The following is a 27,526-nucleotide window of genomic DNA, read 5'->3' as shown; positions in this document are numbered from 1 at the left end:
GGCTCCTTTGGAACAAGATCATATTCATTTCATTGCAGCCTGTCAAGTAAATATCTACTTTCTATTTTTCTAATAAATGGTTAACTCAAAAAGATTTCCTGGTTTATGGTGAATAATATTGTGCTATTTATCAGTTTATGCAACACAATATAATTGTCCTCATAGATTGTACTGACATCTGTATTTTTACATTGTATTGATACACGAATGTGGATTGTGGCAATATGAATACAGATGTGTTTATTAAAAACATCTTCTCTCTACTGATCCATATATATATATATATATATATATGTGTGTGTGTGTGTGTGTGTGTGTGTATATATCTCCATTGTTTTCACTGTCTACTTCATGCATCTAACCAAGTAAGTTCTTGTCTAGAAATGATCTTTTGACTAAAAATCTGTTAGCTTTTAAGGAGCCATAGGAGTCTTCCTTTTTTTTTAAAAAAAAAAAAATGAAATATACCACTACATATGGACAAGTGTCATTTCTTCAAAATTCAACACTATTTTTTCATTTCTTTTTGTAAATGATAAAAACTGAAGATCCTGCTAAGGTCCTCACCAAATAAGAAGCCTTTAAAAGAATGAGTTGAATGAACTTTGGGTCAAGTGCTAATCGCTTATTGACGACCCTCCACCCCATGTGACTCTTGTTTTTGTTTTTACTTGCAGGGGTTCAACATCTAAGGGTGCAATCCTATGCTTGTTTAGACAGATATATGACTTTTTTCTGTCTAAACATGCATAGGATTGTGCCCAAAATAGCTAAATTCACTCACTCATTTTTGAATTTAAGAACTGTTTATATACAAACTTCTAAAATTAGCTTGTAGACATTGAGTACAAGATCCTGGGTGAAACTATCAAATGACTGCTCCATAAAATAGAACTTTGTAATAGAAAAACTGGCACAACTTTGACCTGCATGGCAAAAGCATGCCCAAACCTTTTTTTTCCGATTTACCTTCTCTATGTATAGAATATATAATGCACTTTTAATTAGGTCACCTTATTAAGCATTCCCATAATCATGATGCACCTTATATCAAGCACTACACATTATCACACCTTCCTGCATAATAACTGCATGTTACATCCTTGAAATATAAACATTTGCGTTACCTTATAAAAAGAGCAACTGGCCACGTGCTCTGTTCCTTCATTTCTTGGCAGGAAATCATCGTACTGAAAATCTATGCTGCCATGAGATAGACTTTGAAAGGGAAGTGAAATATTCAAGTGAACAAGAGAATAAAAATAAATTGATGCCTCATACTCACAGTAATATATATGTCATAGTGAAGTCCAAAATGTAGTGAATATTGATTTTAATTTGTCAGTTTTGTGAATGTTCAAAAATAGGTATCTATTTCCCCACTTTTTGGACATGCATCCGTGAATGCTGCCAATCACATTTAGGTGACTGTCAGCATTCACTGGTGTATCTTTGTTCTTGGCCATTCACAACATTTGTCTGGGATTGTCAAAGTTTACGTGTTTATGTCAACATTCTCTATATTTCAGCTTCTCTCAGTAACATATGAATCTTAGTGTTGGATCCATTAATCATATTATAATAGACCTACTAATTTCATTGGGTCTACTCATCTAGATCCGACCCATTGGCTACAGTAAAATACCACCAAAGCAAATTAATTAAGTTTGTCTTGGTTTCAGCTATCCAAAGGCCATCACTAGGACAAAGGGGTAGGATCTATTTTGCTTGTAACAAAACATACTTCCTAGTTTCCTGACTGAAACAAAATAATAATCATGGTTTTGCCAGCTACTAGGCATGTTTTCAAAATGAAGGGAAGGGGATGGTTTCAGAAACTGCTCTGCGTTTACAGATGTAGTCAACTGCTGTACACCTCCACCAAACACTGAAATAGATATACCAGGGTAATGCAATAGTCTTACAGTGGTGCAACCTCTAGCATACCTCTAAGACACTCCAAAATGCCATTTGCAATGCATGTGTGCTATAAAGCAACCCCCAGTTCTCCTCGTTTTTGTTATCCATACATACATCTTTTTATGCTCGAAGGAAAACACCCCCTGCAGCGCAGTGTAGCATGCCCCACATAATTATAAAATAAACCCTCAATTCAAAATAAAACAAAACCTCAAATCATGTTTAATTGAATAAAAGGCATACTAATCTTCATGCTATGCTCAATATAAATATAAATTCAAGGCAGTCGAGCTATTCATTACCAAAAAATAATATGCATATATACTTACACTCTCTAAAAAATGATTCAGTAACGTGGATTAGGAAATCAGTAAGAAACTGTCCGAGTCTAATATAAAAAAAAAACCTTTGACGTAAAAGCCAGAGATGGCCATTTTCAAGTATTTTAGCATTTTTTTGTGTTTTGGAATGTCATCATTTATAATGAGAAAGGACTGCTTTTATACAGGAAATTGCACTGAAATTATATAGAAATTTGCTTCCACTGCAGTTCATTTTTAGAGTGTGCATGTATACATAGCAACTTTTTCTTCCTGGGATCTGCTACAAATACTGGGCACATTCCACTGGGAAATTATCCTATGCCACTCCCCAATGAAATAAATGGGAGCTGAGCAAGAATGCTGCCATGTGCTGGCTATCTGTCTCCATCAGGCTTGAGAGGGGGACTTCTCAGTGTATTGCACCCACTGTCCTTCTCTAACAAAACAGGTGAATGTTTGGACAACATGTGACAGCCCCTGCCCTTTTTGTGTAAAAACCTAGTTCCAATCCAAATGGATCAGCAATACCAGATTTCCCACTGAGTTTGTGCCAGTTTGCAAGTTAAAGGTCAAAGAGCAAAGACATCAAACAGTACACTGTAAGGAAATTCAGACAGCAAAGGGTTTTTTTTTTCCACAGAAGACAATGTTTAACTCAGTAATGACAATCAACAGATCAATAAAGTTCAAGGCAAGCTGTTCATTGTTTCAAAAGCTACTCCCCTGGAATCCTAGCTTTCATAAAAAGCCAGGTGTCTGACTTGTGGGGTGCATTCTTTCCGAACACTTTAATAAATTCACAGCCCAATGACTGTAAACAAAGCCTGTCACTGCAAGAAGCAGCTCCTAAAATCAATAGAAGAGGTCTGTCAGTTGCTGACTTTTCTCTAGGAAAAAAATATTGATACACAACCTGCTCTGCAGGTCACATGAAAATGACAATACTGCTGTTAGCACAAAATTACATGTGACGACACAATGCTTTGGTGGTCCCTTGGTTCTTTCAGTGATTTAATGCACAGCTAAATGCCAGAGGTCTCGTCGACCCTTTGAGAACTAAGGAAAGCACCTGAATGGCAACTCTCTGGGGTGGAGAGGGGCAACACCACCTATTCAACATCAACACTGTTGCTTTCTAGTTCTTCTCACTGAGTTGATCAATTACACCTGTGTGTGTCCATGATCCAAGGCAAATTCAATTAACATGCAGCATAGTTGTTGGGGTTTTTTTTAAAAAAAAAAAGCTGAGCTGGGCAAAATTTAAAATGCTAAGCTAGTAGCTGGACCTGGTCCCATCATCAAACCCCATATTCCTGTTGCTCTCAGGCTGGAGAAGAACAAAAGCTTTTGTGAGGGTTGACGATGGAAGTATTGTTCCCTGGGGCTTATACACTCCTTTCTTTTGTTATGCTGCCATTCCAAGTCAACAGGGCTTGCACTGCGACAAAAGACAGTAAAACCAGTAAACAGAGACAGTGCACGCTACGGGCACCAATACCTCTGTCATGCTACTTTTGATTTGCTGAAAAACACAATTGTCTGGCACCAGCCTTAGCTGCTGCCAGTTCTTCAGTCCCAGCCATTGTGGTTCACTAATACACTGTGCATGCTTATATTAAACACAGTACCAAAGAAAAGATCACTTGCATGTTATTAAACATGGTGCCCCCTCTCGTGAGCACTGCCATGTTTACATATGGTAGCCATTAAAAACAAACACCTTAGCACATACACTACCAATGGTGTAAGGGAAACCAGGTGCTTGTTGATGAGACACTGGGGGCGATCAATGCATGGGAACAAGAGTGATGGGAGAAAAAGAGCAGTACAGCCATGGGAGGACCACTGGAGTGGCTTGGCATAGCTCCTACTGAGGAACAGGAGGCTACGCTGTAAAATTGTAGCCACTTATATTCTGAATGCTACAAATTATTTTTAAAAACCACACTCTTTTAAAAACCCAGAAACTAACTGGCAAATATATTATTCGTTTCTGTTATACTGCCACCAATATTGCAAACAAATAAAAGCAACCACACCCTAGTCTTATTTCAGTGTTACTCTTAATTGTGTGGTGGACCGACCCACTCCCAGACTGACCAACTTAAACAATAACTGCCTTGTGTACCTGCGAATCCTGGTGGCTGCTGGCACACTTGGTCTCAGCTGCCATTTTGTTATGGCACTGTGCAGTGTCATAAGGAAATTTGGCAGCCAAAACTAGAGTACACACAGCCACTGGAAGCAGCAGAGGAGGGAACAGAAGGCAAAGGTGCCGAGAGGGAAGAAAGGAGAGGCTCTGCGGATCTGTTATGTTGTTTTGGCCACCTATGGAGGAATAGGGCCTTACTTGTAATCCCAGGAGATCAGCTTTGGAAACCAGAATCTCTTTAAGCTCAGCAGTCCTATCATTTCAGGACAGCCAATGTTAGCAGCTTTCAGGCTTCAAAAACTGATCTTATAGTTCTCAAAGGGTCACCGATTACACAAACCCGATACTAGCATTATGTTTCTCTGTAACATTAAGTGTCACTTTAGTTCACTGCAATGTAGTTCAGGGACTTGCTGCTTTCTGCTAAGGTTTCAAAATAAGTGTTCCTGACAGACCCATGGAAGGCCTGGGGCTGTTGGCCTGGTACAGCTTGGGAAGAGGAAGAAAAAAGGAGGGGGAGGCAGGAAACCAACAAAAACCTAAACCAATCAATAAAAAAGATACTATCTGAATATAGTAATGAATATAAATGTGTTAAAACATTGAGGACATAGCTCAGAACGGCTGTATAAAACACAAAATGAATGTATCATTAAGGCTGTTACTATATTGCAGATATTTTGGCCCCTTGTTTGTTGGAAAATGGCTGTCCAAACAGTCTGAATTCTGGTGTGTCATCCTGGTCTCCCACTTGACAAAAATTATGTGTAGGAGTATAGGATTATATCCATAGCTGACAGAAAGCAATCCTCTTTGGAGACAAAGCTGTTTTGGGTCTTCACACTTACTGAAAGTTCCATTGTGATTGTTGTGGTATACTTGCTATATCTTTTCTCTTACAAAAAAATGGATTACATTTTTTCTTTTCTTTTTTAAAACCTCACGCAAAACTCTTTCAAAGGGGAGCAGGCTTTAGAGGGGGCAAAAGAACCCCCAACAGAGACACTGGAGATTCGTCTTTTCATGTTTGCTGTTGTTGTTATATTTCCTCTTCTTTATGGAAATCCTGATAGTTTTGCATTGGGTATTGAGTGTGCAGAGGAAAGGCTAGAACCGAATGACAAAGAAAGACAAAGGACTGGAGGAACGGCAGATACTGTGTATGATGGAAGCTTCCCACTGGAGTGAACTCTTGCTCATGTGCCGGGCAGGCAGCCCCCTGGGTTTTCAAGATCAGCCCTGGTCGAGGCGGACAGATGCCTGCTCCTAGGTAGGAAACCGCATAACAGCTCTTTTGTTGAATCTCAAGTTACCACATACTCCTGGGAGAGAGAAACAAACCCCTACATCACACCCACTCTTGCATAGAGCGTTTGCAGTACAGTATGTGGCGGGGTGTTCCTTTCCTCTTGAACTGGAACACAGTGTAAACCAAGACAAGGAGGCACAGGGCCAAAATGCAGGGAATGACAATGGCTATGGCTTTCACAGTGCTGGCTGTGTTGTCCAGTTTGATGACAATGTCTACGTCATCTTGAGGGCTGTGTCGGTCTTTGTCCCGGTCTGCTGGTCCATCACAACCCATAAAATCCTTGAGGATGGATCTGGGGTATCCAGGTTCCACCCTGAGCATCTGGTTGTTGAATTTCCAGTATTCTTTGCCTTTGTAAAAATATGTGAAGCCTGAGAAAGAAAAGTGTAATTATTTCAATGAGTTGCTACAGAGTCATTTCTATTGCCAACAAATGACAAGGAAGTACTGAAAGTTAGAGCTAATGGGGATGATTACAACTGCAGTTTGAAAATGTCTCCCAGTTTTGCCAACGTTCCAATGAATAGGGCCTCCCAACTCAATACCTTATTATTAGCATCTGTTATTACAAAGCTCCCACACCTTCATTATACAATTTTGCATGGAAACAAGCACAGCTTTCTTCTAATATTGCACAATAAGAATGTTTGTTGTCCCCAACATATTAAAAGTTGCATCTTATAGGCAACTAGAAACTTCATGGTTTAAGTATCCCAATAACAACAGAAGCCAATGGCTGCAGAGTCTTAAATTTATCCCAAATAATCTCAAACTCATGGTGCCAACAATCTCTTATTAGTGGATAAATACAATACATAAATAGAAAGGACCTTGAGGAACCCCAAACATAATGATCTTTAAATAAATGATTTTTCAGCTTCTCTTGTGTGAAAAAAAATTTCATTATAATCCTGGCTATGCATTTATTTATGGATAAGAAGAATTCTGTCCCGACTGTGATCCAAGGGGCCCAGTCACACTTCATATTGGTGAAAAAAGTACAATCTGTAATGTACAGAGAGCTACATGAGTTTCTCTTCGGGTACATACATCGTAATGCTGTCATGTGTATTGGGTACCCATGTATGTGCTCCAAGCAAAAAAGAATGAGAGACACAGATTGACAGAGGAAGACATAAGAACATAAGAAGAGCCATGCTGGATCAGACCAGAGGGTCCATCTAGTCTAGCATTCTGTTCACATAGTTGCCAACCAGCTGTCGACCAGGAACCCACAAGCAGGGCATGAGCACAACAGCACCCTCCCACCCATGTTGCCCAGAAACTGGTGTACATAGGCTCACTGCCTATGGAGGTAGCACATAGCCATCAAGACTAGTAGCCATTGATAGCCTTTTCCTCCAGGAATTTGTCTAACCCCCTTTTAAAGCCATCCAAACTGGTGGCCATCACTACTTCCTGTGGTAGCGATTCCATAGTTTGACTATGCACTGTGTGAAGAAGTACTTCCTTTTATCTGTCCTGAATCTCCCACCAATCAGCTTCATGGGATGACTCTGGATTCTAGTATATTCAGAGAGGGAGAAAAATTTCTCCTTATCCACATTCTCCGCACCATGTATAATTTTGTAGACCTCTATCATGTCTCCCCTTTCCCTCCTTTTCCAAGCTCAACGATCGCAGCTGTTGTAACCTTCTCTCATAGGGGAGATGCTCCAGGGCCAGGATCAGTTTAGTTGCCCTTTTCTGAACCTTTTCCAGCTCTACAATATCTTTTTTTAGGTGTGGTGACCAGAACTGTACACAGTATGCCAAGTGTGGTCACACCATAGATTTGTATAGGGGCAGTATGATGTTGGCAGTTTTATTCTCAATCCCTTTTCTAATTATGCCTAACATGGAGTTTGCCTTTTTTACAGCAGCTGCACACTGGGTTGACATCTTCATTGAACTGTCCAGCACAACCCCAAGATCTCTTTCGTGGTCACTCACTGCTAGCTCAGATTCAATCAGGCCATACATGAAGTTGGGATTTTTTGCCCCAACGTACATCACTTTACAGTAGCTTACACTGAACCACATTTGCCATTTAGATGCCCATTCTCCCAGTTTGGAGAGATCCTTTTGGAGCTCTTCACAATCCCTTTTTGTTTTAACCACCCTAAATAATTTGTGTCATCAGCAAACTTGGCCACTTCACTGCTCACTCCTGTGGGTGTAGCCCATTGGTGTAGCCCTTCCCACATTACAGAGTATGTTCCATTCCAAGAATCCATCCAAAGCGATGCATGTTTAAGTCCCATTTATTGTAGTGGGATAAATTTTGGCTGAATCATGCCCTACCAAGACAACTATATTTAGAACAGTGGAGAGATTTAAGATGCTTATTTTTAATTGACACTTGAGCCAGATCATAAATCATACTCACCCAGAGCTCTATTTGCTCAAGAGGCCCTGCCCAGCTCAGGGAAATTGGTCAATTACAACAAATTACATCACTGAGTTATACCCATCTAAACTGCCCCTCTTTCTAGAGCTGTCTGGACCGATTCTGTCCCCTGTTACTTATACATCTTTGAAAGGAAATGCTGTCTGATGAGCTCTGCCAAGAGAAAACAGGTGTACACAACTTCATATTTTCTGTGTGGAGCTAAAATGTAATTACAGGATAATTACGAATAGTGCCTAATTGAAAGACTGCCTCCCTGCCAAAAAAAAACCAAAACCAAAAACCAAAAGCATTTTACCATCCCAGCTGAAAAATGGTACTGATCCAGCATGAAACAATGTTTCAAAATGGGTGAACATCTTCTCACAGTTTATGAGCTGCATGGAAACAACTGGAGCTAACTCTGCCTTTACGATCTCATACTTCACCTCTTGCAGTGGTAAAGGTCATCAGGAAGGAGGAAAAAATGGCCAGGCTTCCTTTGTGATATGAATGTTACTGGTCAGAAAGACTAGAGTAGATATTAGTTTCAAAAGCTGCTAAGCAGCTTAAAAATCAGATTTTGCGGCTGAACTGCAGTTGAAGGCCAAGCCTTTTTATCACCTCTCCTTTCCTATTCCAAATATACACAACGGCTGCTGGCCTTCAGAATTAAAATGGGAGGAATTTCAATGCCTTGTGCTGCTGCTGCTATTTATTTTAATTAACTTTCTGAAATTCTAGTCCATAGGAAAATCTAGTGCTGCTTTGGAAGAATTTTATTTTAAAAAGCAGTCTATACAGTTGAGTGAGTGATAAATGTATGTATATGTATGCAGGTATGTATGTATTTGGGGTCCTGTTAGGTTTATTATCTAAGAATATCATATCCAGAAGCACCTTAGAGAGCTGCTTTAGAATTCCGACTGAAACCTGTTGTGGATTCACAGTCCCACTGATATTGGAGCCACCAGCCTCCACTGGTTAGTCTATTTGGTAGTAGTATATACACCCCGCTCCACCCACACTCCCCAACCAAAGAGCTCATATCAGGTTGGTTTTGAAATAAGCTGAGCTACTTCCCTTTTGGAGGATATAAAGTAGCTTTGCTTATCTGAAAGAACACACAAGAGTTTCTTGAGTCCCAAAACTCTACACTGATTCCCCCCCCCCAACCACCTTTCCTCCCACCCCGTTTAGTGGGGTCAAATCGTAGTGGCAAGCCAGGGGGACACAAGGAAGTGAGGGAGATCTTCCCCTTCCTTTTGCAGTTTCCTATAATTGTCCCACCTCTTCACCCTATTAGCAACCATTCCCTCTCCAGTGGTTACTCCCTACTACATTCTCTAACACACTACCATTTCCCCAGTTCTCAAAAATCAACCCTTGGCCTTGACCTATCACTATTCTTCTAACTACAGTCCAATCTCCCTTTTATCCTCTGCCCCTAAATGCCTGGAGTCTGCTGCTTATTCCCACTGTCCCTGACTTTTGTTCAACTGCTTTCTTGATCGCCTATGATCTGGCTTCCCCCACTACACTGAAACTTCCTTCACCTAAATCACTGACAACCACTGACCATCTTTGTCTCCTCACTATCAAATCCAGTGGTTTCATCCTCTTTGACTTCTCTGCTGCCTTTGATGCAGTTTGATCACTCTCTCATGACTCTGTCCTCAGTTACCTATCTAATGGTTCATTCCATGTTTCTAGAGAAGAGTTCTTCTGCTTCTCCCCTCTCCATTGGGGATCTTCAGGATCTGTTCTTGGCCCTCTGCTATTCTTTCTCTACACACTGGGTTGGATCAGTGGACTAGAAACTAAGTCCTACAAGGAATGATTGAAGGAACTGGATATGTTTAGCCTTGAGCAGAGAAGACTGAGGGAGGATATGATAGCACTTCTCAAGTACGTAAAGGGTTGTATATCATCCAAGACTGTAGAATGCAAAATAATAAGCTTAAATTACAGGAAAGCAGATCTGGGCTGAACATCAAGAAAAACTTCCCAACAGTCACAGCAGTCAGCCAATGGAACCAACAGCCTAGGAGGTCATGGGTTCTCTGTCACTGGAGCTATTCAAGCAGAGACTGCACAGCCGTATGTCAGGGATGCTTTAAACTGGATTCCTGCACTAAGCAGCGGGTGGATCCAATGATCGAAATGGCCCCTTCAGACTCTATGACCAACTTGTATGACCCTATAACCAACTTGCATGACAGGACAGGCTATCCTGGGTTCATTTACCCTTGAGAAGCTGTGGTGCATGCCGACTGCCATTATGAATATAAAACGCCCAACCGGGGGTTGTCGGGGGTTATTGTGTCATGCAAACCCAGCCAGCAGGAGTAATTTGAGAGTTAAACAGCCTTTGCATATCCCTTCCACAGACCATGGGTAGGTCATGTTGTGCAAACTGGCCCTGTGATTCTGTGACCCAGAATGTCTGTTCCATGAGGCGAAAGCCTCCTTCCAGTCATGAAAAAGACTCCCCACTGGTGGAATGGGTGGAAGGAGGCAATCTCCACCAATTCTCCCCTTCCCCCTGCACTGCCTCTCTGGAGCATATTTTCAAGGGGCACATGGGGCCTACAGAGGAAGGAGGGATCACCAAAACTCCCCTCCCCTCTTCCTCTGGAGTTAGAGGATGTCTGCCAATCATAAAACTAGATACAACTCAGATCTTGGGTGACCTCATCAAATCCCATGGCTTTCATACCTCCAAATTCTGATGAGCATTCTACCCCAGAACTCGCCTCCTCTATACAAACTCACATCTCCAACTGCCTGCTTCATATTTCTGTTTGGATATTTCATCACCTCAAATTTACTATGTCTAAGACTGAACTTGCCATCTTTCTTCCCAGGCATTTTTTCATTGTATCCTCTGCAACATCCCCACCCACCCTGTTGATTTCACTTTCTCTTTGCTCCCAGTCCCATCAAAATCTAGAAGAATTTCTTCTAAACCTTTCTATTCTATTGAAAAGCATACATACCTTTTGTAGCAAGCTAAGCTGGCCCCATAAAAGCTATTTAGCCATTTTGTTTCTTTACCATTAAGAAGCTTTCAAAGTGGGCGTAAGGTCTGGGGACTTCATTTCATACCTCCTACCTTCTGCTGTTTTGGATCTAGTCACACAAATCCCCCGCCCCCAGCCAACTCCCCCCAAAACGAACTAGGAAACTAAAAAGATTAGCGCTGTATTAATTTAAGATGTTGTTTAATTGGAAGCAGCTCCTCTGAAGTTTTCCCCCTAAAGCAATCTGGTACAATTTCAAGTCGAATCTTTATCTGAAGAGCAGAAGGGAAATGGTTTCAGGGAAAATTTAATCAGAGTTCTCTGAAAGTAGGTTGTGGTGTTTCTCATTTGTATCCTTGCTTGTTTCATTGTCTCTTGATGCAATCACCAATTGAGCCATGCAGTGATCTTGACTTTGGGGAACAATTCACAGCACTGTTCCTGCAGGCTTCACCAAGCAACCTTCAATACTACTTATTTTTCCTCCTCTGAGAACCCAAAAGATTTCTTACATTTAGCCTTGAAGACAAAGAACAACAAAAATGCAAAGCCAAAGACAGCTTCTCTTTAATTTCATTGTCCACCAAGATCTCATGTTTCTTTGCCATTATTTTAGTAACCAAAAACCTGTGGTGTTCAGTGTGACCCAAGGGCCACTTCACAGATTACAGAAAAAGAACAACATTCCATGTTGTGTCTATTTTTTCTTTAAAAATTGCACTCCATCCCAACAATCAATGGGATACTCATATGCAGATATATACACTGAGTTATATTAATACAAGTGTATATGAAGGCATATAAATATATATGTGCACAAAAAAAACCTAGTTTTTGATGGTAATATATTTATGTAAGAATATCATGTTGCCTGAACTACTTTCCTGTTGCAAAAAAGGAAACAAAACATTATTCTGCCAAAATGCCCAGTTCAGGAAAGGGCTTCTATTGATGGATGAAACAGACTTAAAGCAAGGAAGTGATTAAGTGTATTCCTGAGAAGAAAAAGTTTTCTGTAATTAGTTATTTGAGCCAAAGGAAGGAATAACAACTCTTAACAAGGGGAATATATCCTTTACAGGGAAATGAAAATAGGATAGCACTAGAGATGCTGTGGGGGAAGAGAAAGAAAAAACAAACAAAAAACTCCAAATCTCTGATAAATCAATCACATGTGCAGTGCTGGAGGCACCAGCAACTGAAACTGGTTGCAATCACATCTCTTTATTTTGTTCTCAAAGGCATCAAAAACTCTTGTGACTGAAGACCACACCATCCAATTGCTAACAGCCCAAGGGCAATAATTAATATACATGCAATAGAGGCCTTCATCATCAAGAATATGAGGCGCAAGATATCAAAATCAAAAGTGCATGGTGCTTCCCAATATTCCAAGGGTTATGGTCTTTACTGAAATGTACAATATATTTCAGCTACACCCTTGCAATATGTTATTTAGCTCTGATGTAATCTTAGGTCCAAGACCCCTGAGACAATGGTCTACCATTTTATTTTAATTTAATTAGCAATGGTCTTGTGACAATAGATTGTGTGAGGATTCTCTCACTAACCCAGCCTGCAATTGAGTGTACTAAAGCAAACATTCAACAGTAAATAAGACAACTTTTATAAGGCCCATAGAAATTTGAACAGATTGCTTGGGACAAAAAGCAGCTTGGGGGAATTTCAGTGGGGAAATGGCATGGAGAAAAAGGAGGTTTGAAATCCTTTCCCTCTGTCAGAGCCCCAATCCAACTAGGGAACCCTGCCTTGAGTTTGAATAAAGAAAAAGAGATTCGCAGTCATGGGATTAAAATATGTGATTTGAACTGAGTTCTAATACTGCCCCATTTACTCAAAGGTCCTTGAGTGCAGCTATAACATTCCAAAGATCAGGAATATGAATGTATCTCTTTACTGATAACTGTACTGACACGGGGCTACAAAGAAATGTACATTTAGATAGAAAAGCACAGTTTGGATAAATGAGGTACTTAAAAAATGATATGCAGATCAGAAGAGGTTTTTTTGTTTCTTTAAGAATATAACATTCACAAGAAACCACATACCATTTTCTTTGTGGACAAATGCTCCCTGAGGTGATTCTGGGATACCTTTCCAGATTGTGATTGGTTTGGGGTAACCAGCATCCATAGTTCTCATATCTTCACTGTACCTCCAGTACCTAAGAAAGAAAAATATGAAGTTAAAATCTGAATTTACAAATAGCTATTTTCAGTGTCTGAAAAGAAGTACTGTGTAAAATGATAAAATGGGGGCAACCAGATCCTTCCTACTTAAGAAATACTCACAGGTAACAAAGACATTTAATCTGCTTGCTAATTGGACAGCTGATCCCAGTAAGCACACAAAAGATAAATGATTCATCTAGTTTGAGAACCAAATCCACAAGCACCTTTTGAATAATCAGGACAATTCTGATGCTTAGGGGTTCTACACAGCCACACAAGGAGATATGTTATGTGCAAGGATCTATAGTAATATTTCAGTCAAGGTTTTAATCACACACAAGCCAGTAAACTCTGAGTTAAGGTTCCCACAACAATCTTAACTCCTCTTTTATGCACACATTACAGGAGTCTTTGGTTACCCAGCCATGCAATATGTATTAAATAATTCAAGATGCTGAATTCTGTATATACATCAGGTTACAAAGAAATATTAGTAAAAAATAAAAATAAAATCACAGCACAAAAGTTCAAAGTAACTTAGGCTGCAATCCTATGTACACTCACCTAGGAGTAAGCCCCAATGAACACAGTGGAATTCACTTCTGAATAAACATACATAGAATTGCACAGTGAGCATACTGAACTAATATTCAGACCAATAAGAAACACAGTGGCTGTATTTGGATGTAAAGTTAAATCATGGTTTAATACTATGAGAATGAACCTAGCCTCTCCCTCCTTCTCCGGCATGGACATTAGGAGGAGATAGGAAGTTACTAATTCAGTTTTAGATTAACCGCCCTTGTTGTTCAGTTGTTAAGTCGTGTCCGACTCTTCGTGACACCATGGACCATAGCACGCCAGGCCTTCCTGTCCTCCGCTCTCTCCTGGAGTGTGCTCAAGTTCATATTCATTGCATCGGTGATGCTATCTAGCCATCTCATCCTCTGCTGTCCCCTTCTCCTTTTCCCATCAATCTTTCCCAGCATCAGAGTCTTTTCCAGGGAGTTTTCTCTTCACATTAGGTGGCCAAAATATTTGAGCTTCACTTTCAGTATCTGTCCTTCCAATGAGCAGTCAGGGTTGATTTCCTTTAGGATGGACTGATTTGACCTCCTTGCAGTCCAGGGGACTCGTAAGAGTCTTCTCCAGCACCACAGGTCGAAAGCATCAATTCTTTTTGATTGAAAGGCTCAACCTTCCTTATAGTCCAGCTCTCACAGCCATACATTACTACTGGGAAAACCATAGCTTTGATTAGATGGACCTTTGTCGGCAAGGTGATGCCTCTGCTTCTTACTATGCTGCCTAGGTTTGCCATAGCTTTCCTCCCAAGGAGCAAGCGTCTTTTAATTTCATGGCTACAGTCACCGTCTGCGGTGATCTTGGAGCCCAAGAAAATAAAATCTGTCACTGCTTCCATTTCTTCCCCTTCTATATGCCAAGAAGTGATGGGGCCAGATGCCATGATCTTAGTTTTTTTAATGATGAATTTCAACCAGATTTTGCACTCTCCTCTTTCACCCTCAACAAGAGGCTCTTTTGATCCTCTTCGCTTTCTGCCATTAGGGTGGTATCGTCTGCATATCTGAGGTTGTTGATGATTCTCCCGGCAATCTTAATTCCGACCTGTGATTCATCCAACCCGGCGTTTCTCATGATGTACTCTGCATATAAATTAAATAAGCAGGGTGACAATATACAGCCTTAGTCAATGAAGCAGAAATAGATGTTTTTCTGGAATTCTCTTGCTTTCTCTATGATCCAGTGAATGTTGGCGATTTGATCTCTAGTTCCTCTGCCTCTTCGAAACCCCGCTTGTACTTCTGGTAGTTCTCAGTTCACATACTGCTGAAGCCTAGCTTGTAGGATTTTGAGCATCACCTTGCTGGCATGTGAAATGAGTGCAATTGTACGGTAGTTTGAACACTCTGTGGCATTGCCCTTCTTTGGAACTGGAATGTAACCTGACCTTTTCCAGTCTTGTGGCCACTGCTGAGTGTTCCAAATTTGTTGGCATATTGAGTGCAGCACTTTAACAGCATCATCTTTTAGGATCTTAAATAGCTCAGCTGGAATACTGTCATCTCCACTAGCTTTGTTGTTAGTAATGCTTCCTAAGGCCCACTTGACTACACTCTCTAGGATGTCCAGCTCAAGTTCAGTGACCGCACTATCATGGCTATCAGGGACACTCAGATCTTTCCTGTATAGTTCTTCTGTGTATTCTTGCCACCTCTTCTTAATCTCATCTGCTTCTGTTAGGTCCCTACCTTCTTTGTCCTTTATCATGCCCATCTTTGCACAAAACATTCCCTTGAGATCTCCGATTTTCTTGAAAAGATCTCTAGTCTTTCCCATTCTATTGTTTTCCTCGATTTCTTTGCATTGTTCATTTAAGAAGGCCTTTTTGTCTCTCCTTGCTATTCTCTGGAACTCTGCATTCAGTTGGATATATCTTCCCCTTTCTCCCTTGCCTTTCACTTCCCTTCTTTCCTCAGCTACTTGTAAAGCCTCATTAGACAGCCACTTTGCTTTCTTGCATTTCTTTTTCTTTGGGATGGATTGAGTTGCTGCCTCCTGAACAATGTTATGGACCTCCGTCCATAGTTCCTCAGGTGCTCTGTCTATCAGGTCTAATCCGTTAAATCTATTCATCACCTCCACTGTGTATTCATAAGGGATATGATTTAGGTCATACCTGTACGGTTTAGTGGTTTTCCCTACATTCTTCAATTTTAGCCGAAATTTTGCAAGAAGCAGCTCACGATCTGAGCCACAGTCAGCTCCAGGTCTTGTTTTTACTGACTGTATAGAGCTTCTCCATCTTTGGCTGCAAAGGACATAATCAATCTGATTCCGATATTGACCATCTGGTGATGTCCATGTGTAGAGTCACCTCTTGTGCTGTTGGAAAAGAGTGTTTGCTATGATCAGCGTGTTCTCTTGGCAAAACTCTATTAGCTTTTGTCCTGCTTCATTCTGTACACCAAGGCCATGCTTGCCTGTTATCCCGGTGATTTCTTGACTTCCTACTTTGGCATTCCAATCCCCTATGATGAAAAGGACATCTTTTTTTGGTGTTAGTTCTAGAAGGTGTTGTAGGTCGTCATAGAACTGATCAACCTCAGCTTCTTCGGCCTCAGTGGTTGGGGCATAGACTTGAATTACTGTGATGTCGAATGGTTTGCCTTGGATTCGTACTGAGATCATTCTATCATTTTTGAGATTGTGCCCCAGTACTGCTTTTCTCACCGTTTTATTGACTATGAGTGCTACTCCATTTCTTCTAAGGGATTCTTGCCCACAGTAGTAGATATAATGGTCACCTGAATTAAATTCGCCCATGCTTGTCCATTTTAGTTCGCTGATTCCCAAGATGTCGATGTTCAATCTTGCCATCTCATGTTTGACCACCTCCAGCTTACCTTGATTCATTGATCTGACATTCCAGGTTCCTAAACAATATTGTTCTTTACAGCATCGGACTTTGTTTTCACCACCAGACACATCCACAGCTGAGTGTCCTTTCGGCTTTGGCCTAGTTGCTTCACTCTTTCTGGCGCTACTTGGAAATTCCCTCTGCTCTTCCCCAGTAGTATATTGGACACCTTCCGACCTGAGGGGCTCATCTTCCGGCGTCATCTCTTTTAGCCTTGTGATACGTTCCATGGAGTTTTCTTGGCAAGAATACTGGAGTGGGTTGTCATTTATCTTAACTATGGTTAGTGAAAACAAGCCAGCTTCATAAATTATATTTTGAAGTTGGCTTGTTTCCACTAACCAAAATTAAAATCAATCAAGTTTCTCTGAATTTGGTGACATGACAAGCTGTGGTTAATAAAAAAATGGAAATGAAATCTTCTGAGTTCCTCTTCATGGCCATGGCAGAGGAGGAGGGAAAATATGCAAGCCCAGCGGGAAGCACGGCTCATTTTCATATGGTTTAGTGTCATATCCAAAACACCCCAGTGACTACAACCTCAAGATGTTGTAAGTGTGCAACTCCACACATACCACTGTTTGTGTGTTCTTCTATAGTGCAACACAGTTGTACATCTTGGGACTGTGCTTCAGCTTTAGCCTTAGGCAGAAATCCAAACAAATACTTAAGGTGCACCAAAAGATTTGGGATTTTGTTTCTTTCAACAGCAGGCTGCCCAACTCCCAGCTCCAGCCATGCTATACAAGAAGCGATGCTCCCAATCTCATTCAAAAATGGGCTGGCATGTGTTATGGAAGGTGCTGTTCAAGAAGCGTAAGTCCACTCTTTCGTTGGTTATTCATCATCATCATCATTTAAACTGCGTTCTATCTGTTTTTAAAAACCCACTCAAAACAGCTTGCTTTTTTTAAAAAAAAATACAACAATAAAAATGTTATCAAAGATAAACAGTACTATAAAAATAAACTATAAAACAGCCTTGTAAATAAGCCCACAAAAGTTATTAGCCAGCCATTTCTTATGCTAGCCTGCTATTTTCTCCACCGACAACCTACAGTGCAGGTGACGTATTTATTTCGTTATAATATTTTATTTAGGTTTGCATTCTACTCTTGCACTATCAGGGCAGCTTAAAATTAAATGTTTTAAAACAAACAAACAAAAAAACAAACCCTAAAGCATTAAAAGAAGAAAAACCCAGTGACTCTTAGTAACCCCCAACATCCAAATAAAACACTTCAGCTAAAGTTAAAAAGCTTTTTTTAAAAAAAAAAGCCTGGGAAAATAAAAATTTGCTTCTCAGCAGGCTAGAGAGAAAAAAAAGCTGCCTTCTAACTCAGAGGGATAGTGGAGGGATGGAGTGATCCATCCGCCTGCTGCAAAACACAGCAGGTTGGTGGAAGAGAGGCAAATCAATCTTCTTGCACATTTAGTGCAAACACCCATCCCTCCTCTGCCAAATCGCTCACTTGCCTGCATGGGATTTCTTGTCACCTATGGCGACCAGGTGAGTTGTTTAATAGGAGGCTGCCATAAAACAATACTAAAAGCAACAATAACAGCAGACATTAACATGACAAAATGCTGCAAATTAACATATTTAACAGCAACACATTGAAATAAATTCACAGACACCTAAAAAGAAGAGAAGGGGACTTGTACTGAACATGCCAAAGATACTTTGTTGTTGAACTTTTTTTTAAAGATTAAACCTGAAATTATGTGTGAAGTTTCAAAACAAAAGAGTTATTAGAGAAACAGGCATGAGTAAAACTCCTTTTCTTCATTTTTTTATGGTAGGTGAGAAAAGGATGAGTGGTCTTCCGATTTATTTAAAACATTTCTTGGCCTCCATTCAGGGAAGAAGGTCTCCCAAGGCGGCTTACAGCAATAAAATACATAAAAACAGTTAAAATATTAAAAGCAATAAAAACATAAAAACAATAAAAACAACAATAAAAGTCAAGAATAAAACCACAGTCTACAACATTTTCACAGTCAATAAAAAAACCCCACTCCAGGTTACAACCAAGCATCAGAAATTACAGATGTGTGCGTGTGTCTGTGTAGAATTAAATGGCCCTTTTCAACTACAATTCCACAAACAAATTCCATAGTTCCACAAACCTTTTCCTTGATTTGATAAACTCTTCCTTTGTGTGTGTGTGTGAGCATGTGTGTGTATGACACATAAAACGCAAACTGAGGGAAAATTTATCAAAGCAAGAAAAATCCTTGTGGAATTGCAATTGAAAATTGCAATACGTGATGGAGCACCTCTCCCGACATTAACCTACCCATACACTACGCTCAACATATAAGGCCCTCCTCCAGCTGCCTACACCGAGGGAAGCTTGGAGGACGGCGACAAGGGAGAGGGCCTTTTTGGTGGTGGCCCCCAAATTCCCGATGAGGCCTGCTTGGTGCCAACATTGTTATCTTTTCAGTGCCAGGTTAAGACCTTTCTCTTCACCCAGACATTTGGAAGCATATGATAAGTTTTAATCGATCCTGGAATTTCTCAGGGTTATGGTTGTTTGCTTTTGAGATTGTTGTGTTAGACATATGTTTCTTTTGTGTATATTGTCTGTTTATGCGATCTTTATGTAAATGGTTTTTAATCTCCATATATTGTATTTTAATGTTTTTAACCTTTGTAAACCGCCCAGAGAGCACCAGCTATTGGGCGGTGTAGAAATGTAATAAATAATAATAAAATAATAATAATAAAATTTATTTTAATCCTACACTAGGAGATTTTCTACATGAGACTGTTAATTGGTTGTATCTACTTTTGCTTTTGACACAGAATGTAGATCTGAGCACTGCATGAAGAGTGTTTCCTTTCCTGCTTCTCTGCTACATAACTTCTAGGTGGCACTGCAGTATAGCGGAATAGCACAAATACAGAAGAGGCTTGCACTTTCTTTCACTTTCTCAATTACTAATATAAGAACATAAGAAGAGCCATGCTGGATCTGACCAAGGGTCCGTGTAGTCCAGCGTCCTGTTCACACAGTGGCCAACCAGCTGTCGACCAGGAACCCACAAGCAGGACACAAGTGCAACAGCACACTCCCGCCTATGTTCCCCAGCATCTGGTGTACATAGACATATTGGCTTTGATACTGGAGGTAGCACATAGTCCTCAGGACTAGTAGCCATTGATAGCCTTTCCTCCATGAATTTGTCTAACCCACTTTTAAAGCCATCCAAACTGGTGGCTCCTACTACAAGTTGTGATAGCGAATTCCATAGTTTAACTATACGCTGTGTGAAGAAGTACTGCCTTATATCTGTCTGAGATCTCTGACCAATGGGCTTCATGGGATGACCCTGAGTTCAAGTATTATGAGAGAGGGAGAAAAATGTCTCCCTATCCACATTTTCCACACCATGCATAATTTTGTAGACCTCTGTTGTGTCTCCCCTTACTTGCCTTTTTTTCCAAGCTAAACTATCTCAGTTGTTGTAACCTTTCCTCATAGGGGTGGTGCTTCAGCAAATTATCCCTTGATAATTTTAGTTGCCCTTTTCTGAACTTTTTCCAGCTCTACAATATCTTTTTTTAGGTGCAGTGACCAGAACTCCACACAGTATTCTAAGGGTGGTCTCACCATAGATTTATATAATGGCAGTATGATTAGGGATGGGCAAACCCCACAAATGTCATATTCGCTGTCTGATCGATGGATTCCCACCGGCTGCCTGACCCTGGAGGGCATGTGAGATGAGCCGCCATGTGGTCCACGAGTGGCGGGTGAGAGCTTGTGACTTTCTTTTTTAAGTCTAGCTGTGATTTGCACAAAATTTCAGGTACAAATATTTACAGAAATTGAGATTTGAATAGCCATAAGTAGCACAATTTATCGCAGCCATAAATAGCACAATTTGCATAACATTGCAAGTGTAAATAGCTATTTATGCCTAAAATTTTGTGTGAATTGGGCTCTTTAGAAGTTGGGCGAGCTTGTGGTTTTCAGCTTTTTCATTTGTGCAAAGTGTGATTTCTGCAAAATCATGGGTATGAATATTTACAGAGTATAGATATAATATTTCCACAAAATTTCAGGTGTAAATGGCTATTTACACCTGCAATTTTGTGGAAATTGCGCTCTTTATGGCTTTGATTTTGCACAAATCATGATTTCCATACATATTTATACCCAGTATTTTGTGCAACTGAACTGGAGACTGGGGGCCCGAGCTGGCAAAAACTAGACAAGCTCTACCCCCAAACCGGATTCCTCCAACATCCATAAGTATGATATTGGCAGTTTTATTCTCAGTTCCTTTCCTAATTATGCCTAACATGAAGTTCATCTTTTTTACAGCAGCTGCAAACTGGGTCGACATTTTCATTAAGCTGTCCTCCACAACTCCAGGATCTCTTTCTTGTTCGGTCACCGCTAGCTCAGATCCCATCAGGTTATACTTGAAGTTGGGATTTTTGCCCCAACGTGCATCACTTTACCACTAGCTTACATTGAATCGCATTTGCCATTTAGGTGCCCATTCTCCCAGTTCGGCGAGATCCTTTTGGAGCTCTTCACAATCCCTTTTTGTTTTAACCACCCTTAATAATTTGGTGTCATCAGCAAACTTGGCCACTTCACTGCTCACTCACTTCACTTGAACAAGTTGAAAAACATTGGTCCTAACACAGATACCTGTGGGACTAATAAAGATACCTATTTACATCCAATACAGATATTTACATCCCTCCATTGGGAGAATTTACCATTTATTCCTACTCTCTGCTTTATGTTCTTTAACCAGCTACTGATCCATAAGAGGACCTTTCCTCTTATTCCATGACTGCTAAATTTGCTCAATGGTCTTTGGTGGGGGCTTTTGTCAAAAGCCTTTTGGAAGTCCAAGTAAACAATGTGTACATGTTTACTGACATTCTCAAAGAACTCTAAAATGTTAGTGAGACAAGGCTTATCTTTGCAGAAGCTGTGTTGATTCTTTTTCAGCAGGGCGTGTCCTTCTATATGCTCACTAAATTTATCTTTAATGATGCTTTCAACCAATTTATCTAGAACAGACATTAAGCTGTTCTTAATATATGCTCCTCGCAATGCTTTTTTGCAACTTTTATTGTCTGCTTGCATCTCCTTTGTGCAAGCTTCTGCTCCCTTTTGTTTTCCTCATTTGGGCAAGACTTTCATTTTCTGAAAATGAAAATGACAATTGCACAATACGTGCTTCATGTAGAAAATCCCTCAGTAAATGTGCAATACACAATAGCCCCTTTCATGTGTGAATCATGTGAAGAGTGTACCATGTGATTGGGGTAACTTTGCCCTTGCGTTAGGGACACTACTAGTGCTGCCCCTGAACATCCAGGCATTGGGTTGAACATCTGCAGAAATCTGAAGAACATCTTCACATCAGAACATCTGAAGAAGGTATGCACAAGTTGCTGCTGGTGGGTAGGCTTCCGCACGACGGACTCCCAATGGGGCAGAGATCCCAATTGTGGAAGCCGACATGTGAATGGCTGTGCATGCAAAGGCGTCTTTAGGGCAGACATCCAACCCAACTCATGGAGGTGGGGCCAGCAGTGTAAGGAGGGGTGGAGGAACAACATTAAATGACAGGTGCAAATCACAGACATCTGAAAGAAGTGTAAACACAATCCTCTGGAATGGACTCCTCCACAATTCCAGTAAATTTAATGGGAGCTGTCTTACTGAACAATTCCTACTCGCTTTCATGGGATTAATTCAAGACACATGCTAGGTGGATTGTGCCCAATATAAAAATCAAGAGAGAGTTATCCAGTATGATTGTAGCACCTTCTATTTATACTACTTCAGGACTTCCTTATTTATGCCTACATTCTCATTGTAGTTTCTCAGGCATACTTTTTCCCCAAGAGGATTACAGTATTTTTTCACCGTCTTTGCAGGGAAACTATTTTCTTCCTTTGACTTTGGCATCACCTCTCGCCTTCTCTTTCATGCCTGCCAACCTCATTGCTACTAAGGAAGCAACAGTGGGTTGTCCCCAATTCAGAAAGAAAACTGTAATAGGCTTATACATGCAATTAAAACCAGCAGGATAATTCAACTCTAACATTGCATTAAGAAGAAAAAAGGTGATATAAACAATATGTACTGAGAAGCTTAGTGGGATATGGGCTTATTCCCACTGGTGGTCAATATCCTGTAATAGCTCAATTATCTCTGCAAGGCTCATGTTCTTCGATCTTCTCCTTATATACTGTATTGCATTTATGCCCTGCTGAGTCTCATTATGGTTGTTACGACTCTAAGTAGCAACCTTTCCATCAACAGAAGTTTCCTTTGATAGTTCTCTCCGGGTTTGTTCTTTTTGGGATTTTTTTTTTTTTTTTGCCACAGCTCATAGTATTTTTAGGAAGACCTTGACTTGGTGAAGTCACCCATGGAACAAACTCTATTGTATAGTATGACCATGAATGCGGTTTATAGAAAGTGTAAGTCACAAACACAGAAATGGGATGCCTGCCATTGAAATAGTCCCAGGAGCCTGCAGGTTGAAAACTGTGACCCAAGAATAAACTTAAATTAACAAATCTTTGCACCCACAGGAGGTAAAATTTATGGACAGGTTTTGTTCACAGTCGAAGCTGATTGCAACATGCCTGAAATTAAATGTATGTTTCAGCTATCAAGGTGCTGCTACTTCCTCTCCCAAGATTCCATTTGTAACATTGGTTGTGGCACTCTTCATAATATAGTCACTGCAATTCCAGCTCAAAAAGGAAAACAAAACTAGCAGCATAGTTTGGAAAAAGTGCACGCAGCCTGTGCCATATTTGGCGGATAAGTTTGAGTCTCTCTCTTGTGATACTCCTGATAATATTCTGGGTTATTGTTGCATGCAAACTAGGCCAGAGAGTCACATTTGCAGGCTATGGACAGTATCCAGCTGTGACATTCCACTAGCCCAAATGATGCTGCGCTAGCAGAAATCAGGTTCTGAACTATGTGCAAGAGGAGAATCCAACTAAACTTGCATTTGTGCTTACACTTGCGGACAAGAGATGCTAGGGCTGGGCAATACAAAGGGGGGCAAAGAAGGGGTGGGTGTCTCTTCTTTTGTCCTGATGGTACTAGGGTGTGCTGCTGCTTGATGGCTATCCTGAGAGGCCCATACTTTGGTATGTATAGGACAGACTAGCTAGCTTTATTGTTTTGCTCCTGGGAGTGTGTGCCATGGTCGTTGGCATTTCTAGCTTTTGCGTATTGTAACTTGCTTGTAATTACCTGTACAACCTACCACCTCTCCCCTTTCCCTTCCTCTTTGTTCCTTTCCCCTAATAAACTTTTATCCAATTTCCAGTTGGTGTGGTGTGTCCTGTACAACTTCAGTGCTAAATACAGTGCCTATTGGCCTGAGAGGGAAGTTACTGGGTAATCTTGGGAAGACTTGTGGCTGAGTTGGGCCTGGCCTACCTTGCAGGGTTGCTGGGGTGAGACCAACAATCCTTCACACGGTACAACCCATTGTGCATTACATTTGTGCAACCCATTGTGCAAGCATAATGCACAACCACTTGAGCAGCATAAATTCAGCAGAGCTTGGCTGGTGCTATTTGAGTTTGTGGACTGACACCACTGGATACTGCCCAATGTGGCCACAGCACAACTTCTCATGGCCTTTCTGCTCTCTGCTCGTATTCCTCCAGTAGGAAGAAACACAGGCACCTTCCTGAAGAAGGACCAAACACCTCTTTACCACTGTTTCCCCTGTGCTCCTGGGTTCAAAACTAAGCAGCAAACGGAAGTGGAAAGGGGGCAGGCAACTGGAGCAGGTAATGGAGGGGACCCCCACTCCTTTCTATCAGAACTTCATTGCTAGGCTGTTATAAGCTCCATAACAGTTTAATTTCAAGAGCACTAAGGTTTAAACAATACATAACAAACGTCATTGTTCATTTTTGAAGTAATCGGTGCAAAAGAGCTGCTTCACGCAAAGAATCCATTTCATACATTTTAGCAACTGCACAATCCTCCACAGCAATTCTAAAGGTTGGCCAGTATTAGTGTTAACACCCCACCACCACCTGGCTGTTTACTCCTGGCTGTTTATTAAGTAAACAATAAAAGATAGTTGCATAGAAGCACCTGCAACTTCAGAGACATGCCATGCTCAACAGAGAAGATTTAAAGCAGTTGACCCAACACAAAAGATACAGGTCTTAGCTTGTGTAAGGGGGTGGGGGCATGAATAAAGCACTGAAATGGATTCTATGAAGTGAAACAGTCATACATAAAAGTTAATGTTTCATGTGAGTTGCATTTATCATGGGACCACCTGAAAATAAAGGAACATGACCAGTCATGTACAGCTGCCATGAAGGTAACATTTGGACTGTTCCTTTCAGGATGAATATACCAACCTATCTCCTTTGAAGAAGTAGGTTTTCCCAACGTCCTCCCACCAAATTGCTGAATCAATACCATGCGGTGGAATCCCGCTGCCCAATGTTATCAAATCGTGAGGATACCCTGGTTGGAGAGTGGTGTCCTTGAAGACCCAGAACTTGTTACCTGAGCAAAAAAAAAAGGAGAAAAATCTGCATTAGCTTTCTGAACTATTCTCCATTGATTAAATGCATCCAAGAGGCACAATTGACTAGGTTTCAAACATGTTTAACTTTCCCCTGAATTCTTCCCAAGAAATATTTAAGAAAAACAAAATTGGATGGGACAAGAAATAATTAAATACCCCTTTCAACTTTGCTAAATATATTAGAAAACAGAAAAATGTGAATTTTCTGGCATCGATATATAAACTGATGAAGAGCTAATAGGTTCAACTGGTCCCTGCATGGGCTGTCATTCCATGGCATCCTAACTAGGATGCAGATTTCAAAACACAGCAGGCCTACAGAACCTGTGATGAAGAAGAGAAAAAGAACCATGCTGAATCAAACCAATGCCTTATCTAGTTCAGTATTTTGTTCACACAGCGGCCAGCCAGCTGCCTGTGGGAAGCCCACAAGTAAGACATGACTACAGTAGTGACGCATTGTGACCACAGAGGGGATCAAAATGTTGTTTGCCTGGTACTGCAAAAATGGGATGGGGGCAAGGCCAGGACACAGTACATGGCCAGTGGCTCGTTGGGTCATGAATAGTGGTGCTACTGAATTTCATAATTAGTCAGCTCATTGGTTGAAACTCATGTGTTCATAATGCTCACCTTTGTAGCAAGCTTGGAATGCTGTCTTACGAATTTGTTATTAATTTCAGAATAGATGTCAATCTTTCAAGCATGCAGAGTCTGAATCTAAACTCTGCAATTTCTGTGCATGTGCTGAGTTGGTTGGTTTAACCTTTTTCTTGCAGGAGGAAACATGATGATGTCACCGCAACCCTTTAGGGAAAGGTTGACATTTGAACTTTTTCCACAAACCAATCATGTTTGAAGAAAAACCCATGTAGGCTGTATGCATCTCCATATAGTGATGCATATAATTCTCCTCCATATACTGATCAGTGGTGGTGAGTAAACATTATATAGAGTTGAAACAACCAAGCAGGAAAGGGTACATACTGTGACGCAGAACATCATGATGCATTACATGATGCCAAACAAGAGATCTCAAGATGTAGTTTGGTATTGTGCCTGTGCAAAAACCTGTATACAGAGAATGGAGTCTTGAATTAAAGGAGAACCCTTGTCCAAGATTACATGGATGAATTTGTTACTTACTGAGGAAACAACAAATTCATTTGGGATAAGTTCACCTATCACTACTCATGAGTAGTGCAGGCCTGTTGTATTTGGAAATCTGCAGCATGTTATGAGATCCCATGGAATGAAAAGCTTTGCCTGCGGTAAGATCTGGAAATGCCCTTGACCAAATGTCCAAGTTTAGAAGGCCTCTTGAGCTACTGCCATGCAAAGCCTCTGCTGATGCTGCAGTTCCTTAGAAAAAGGATGTCAGTTTGTAGTACAGACATGCCGCAAGACACCCTTAGGCATAGAAGGTAATAGGAAAGCGCATGCCCTTGTATACCTTTCTCTACACCTATCACTTTAGCAACTGACAAGCAGAAAAATGGGGGTCCGTATTCTTCCTTGTGCTTAACAAAATATCCAGGCAGGCTTGTGTCGTGAACACGTATTGGCCCTTAGGCACTGTTTTCTTGAAACATTTTAAAATGAAACTTTACTTCACCCCAAAGACCAAGGATCAGGTCTGTGCTAGAGTTGCTGTGATGGAAAAACTGGAAAGTTGTTTCATTTAATCCCTCAGTGGTGCTAAATAAGGGAAGTCTTAAAGAATAAAAGGAGGGTGCCAGTGGGGAAGGAGGGCATAGGGGGAAAAGGTTTTGTTTCTTTAGCCTGAATCTTGTGATTTAGTTACAGCATTTCCTTGTATCACATTTTGAATTAGGAAATGAGATATAGTTTCAATCCTGAGTTTGCTGAGTAAAGCTTTCATCACCTTCTTAATCACTGCTTGCCATTCACTTGCTGCTACGTACCAGAGACATCCTTCATACTCAAAAAACAACAACAAAACATTCCCATCATTCTATCATCACCCCGCTATGGAGTGTGTTTACAATCCTCTCCTCACTGAGGACATAGCAATATTTTGTCTTTGGAACTCACTGCTTAACTTGGGTGTTTGTAAGAGGAAGATGGAAAGAAAAACAAGGAAAACAACAATATTTTGTGGCATCTTAAATCACAGTATAGCTTTACTTTGCTGCAATTCTCAGGGAGGGAAACAAGTCCCCTTATGCAGAGAAGCAGCCT

The 27,526-nt window shown here is 40.7% G+C and overlaps 1 protein-coding gene across 2 annotated transcripts in view; it reads right to left on the bottom strand.

The window, feature by feature from the left end:
• Positions 1 to 2,883: 2,883 nt before the first annotated feature.
• MMP16 (matrix metallopeptidase 16) overlaps positions 2,884 to 27,526 on the bottom strand; it is a 274,133-nt gene continuing 249,490 nt past the window's right edge. For both annotated transcript variants that reach the window (XM_084848020.1, XM_084848019.1), the window contains 3 exons: positions 25,152 to 25,302; positions 13,189 to 13,304; positions 2,884 to 6,078 (listed from right to left, as the gene is read on the bottom strand). In XM_084848020.1, the coding sequence (XP_084704146.1) occupies positions 5,744 to 6,078; positions 13,189 to 13,304; positions 25,152 to 25,302 (602 nt within the window). In that variant the 3' untranslated portion in view covers positions 2,884 to 5,743. The remainder of the gene's footprint in view (positions 6,079 to 13,188; positions 13,305 to 25,151; positions 25,303 to 27,526) is intronic.

Source organism: Heloderma suspectum, chromosome 4 (assembly GCF_057233095.1).
Source record: "Heloderma suspectum isolate Gila_16-S chromosome 4, 16-S_ref, whole genome shotgun sequence".
In the NCBI taxonomy this organism is placed as follows: Eukaryota; Metazoa; Chordata; class Lepidosauria; order Squamata; family Helodermatidae; genus Heloderma; species Heloderma suspectum.
The sequence above is the reverse complement of the archived record's forward strand: the minus strand, read 5'-3'. Positions and strand labels throughout refer to the sequence as shown.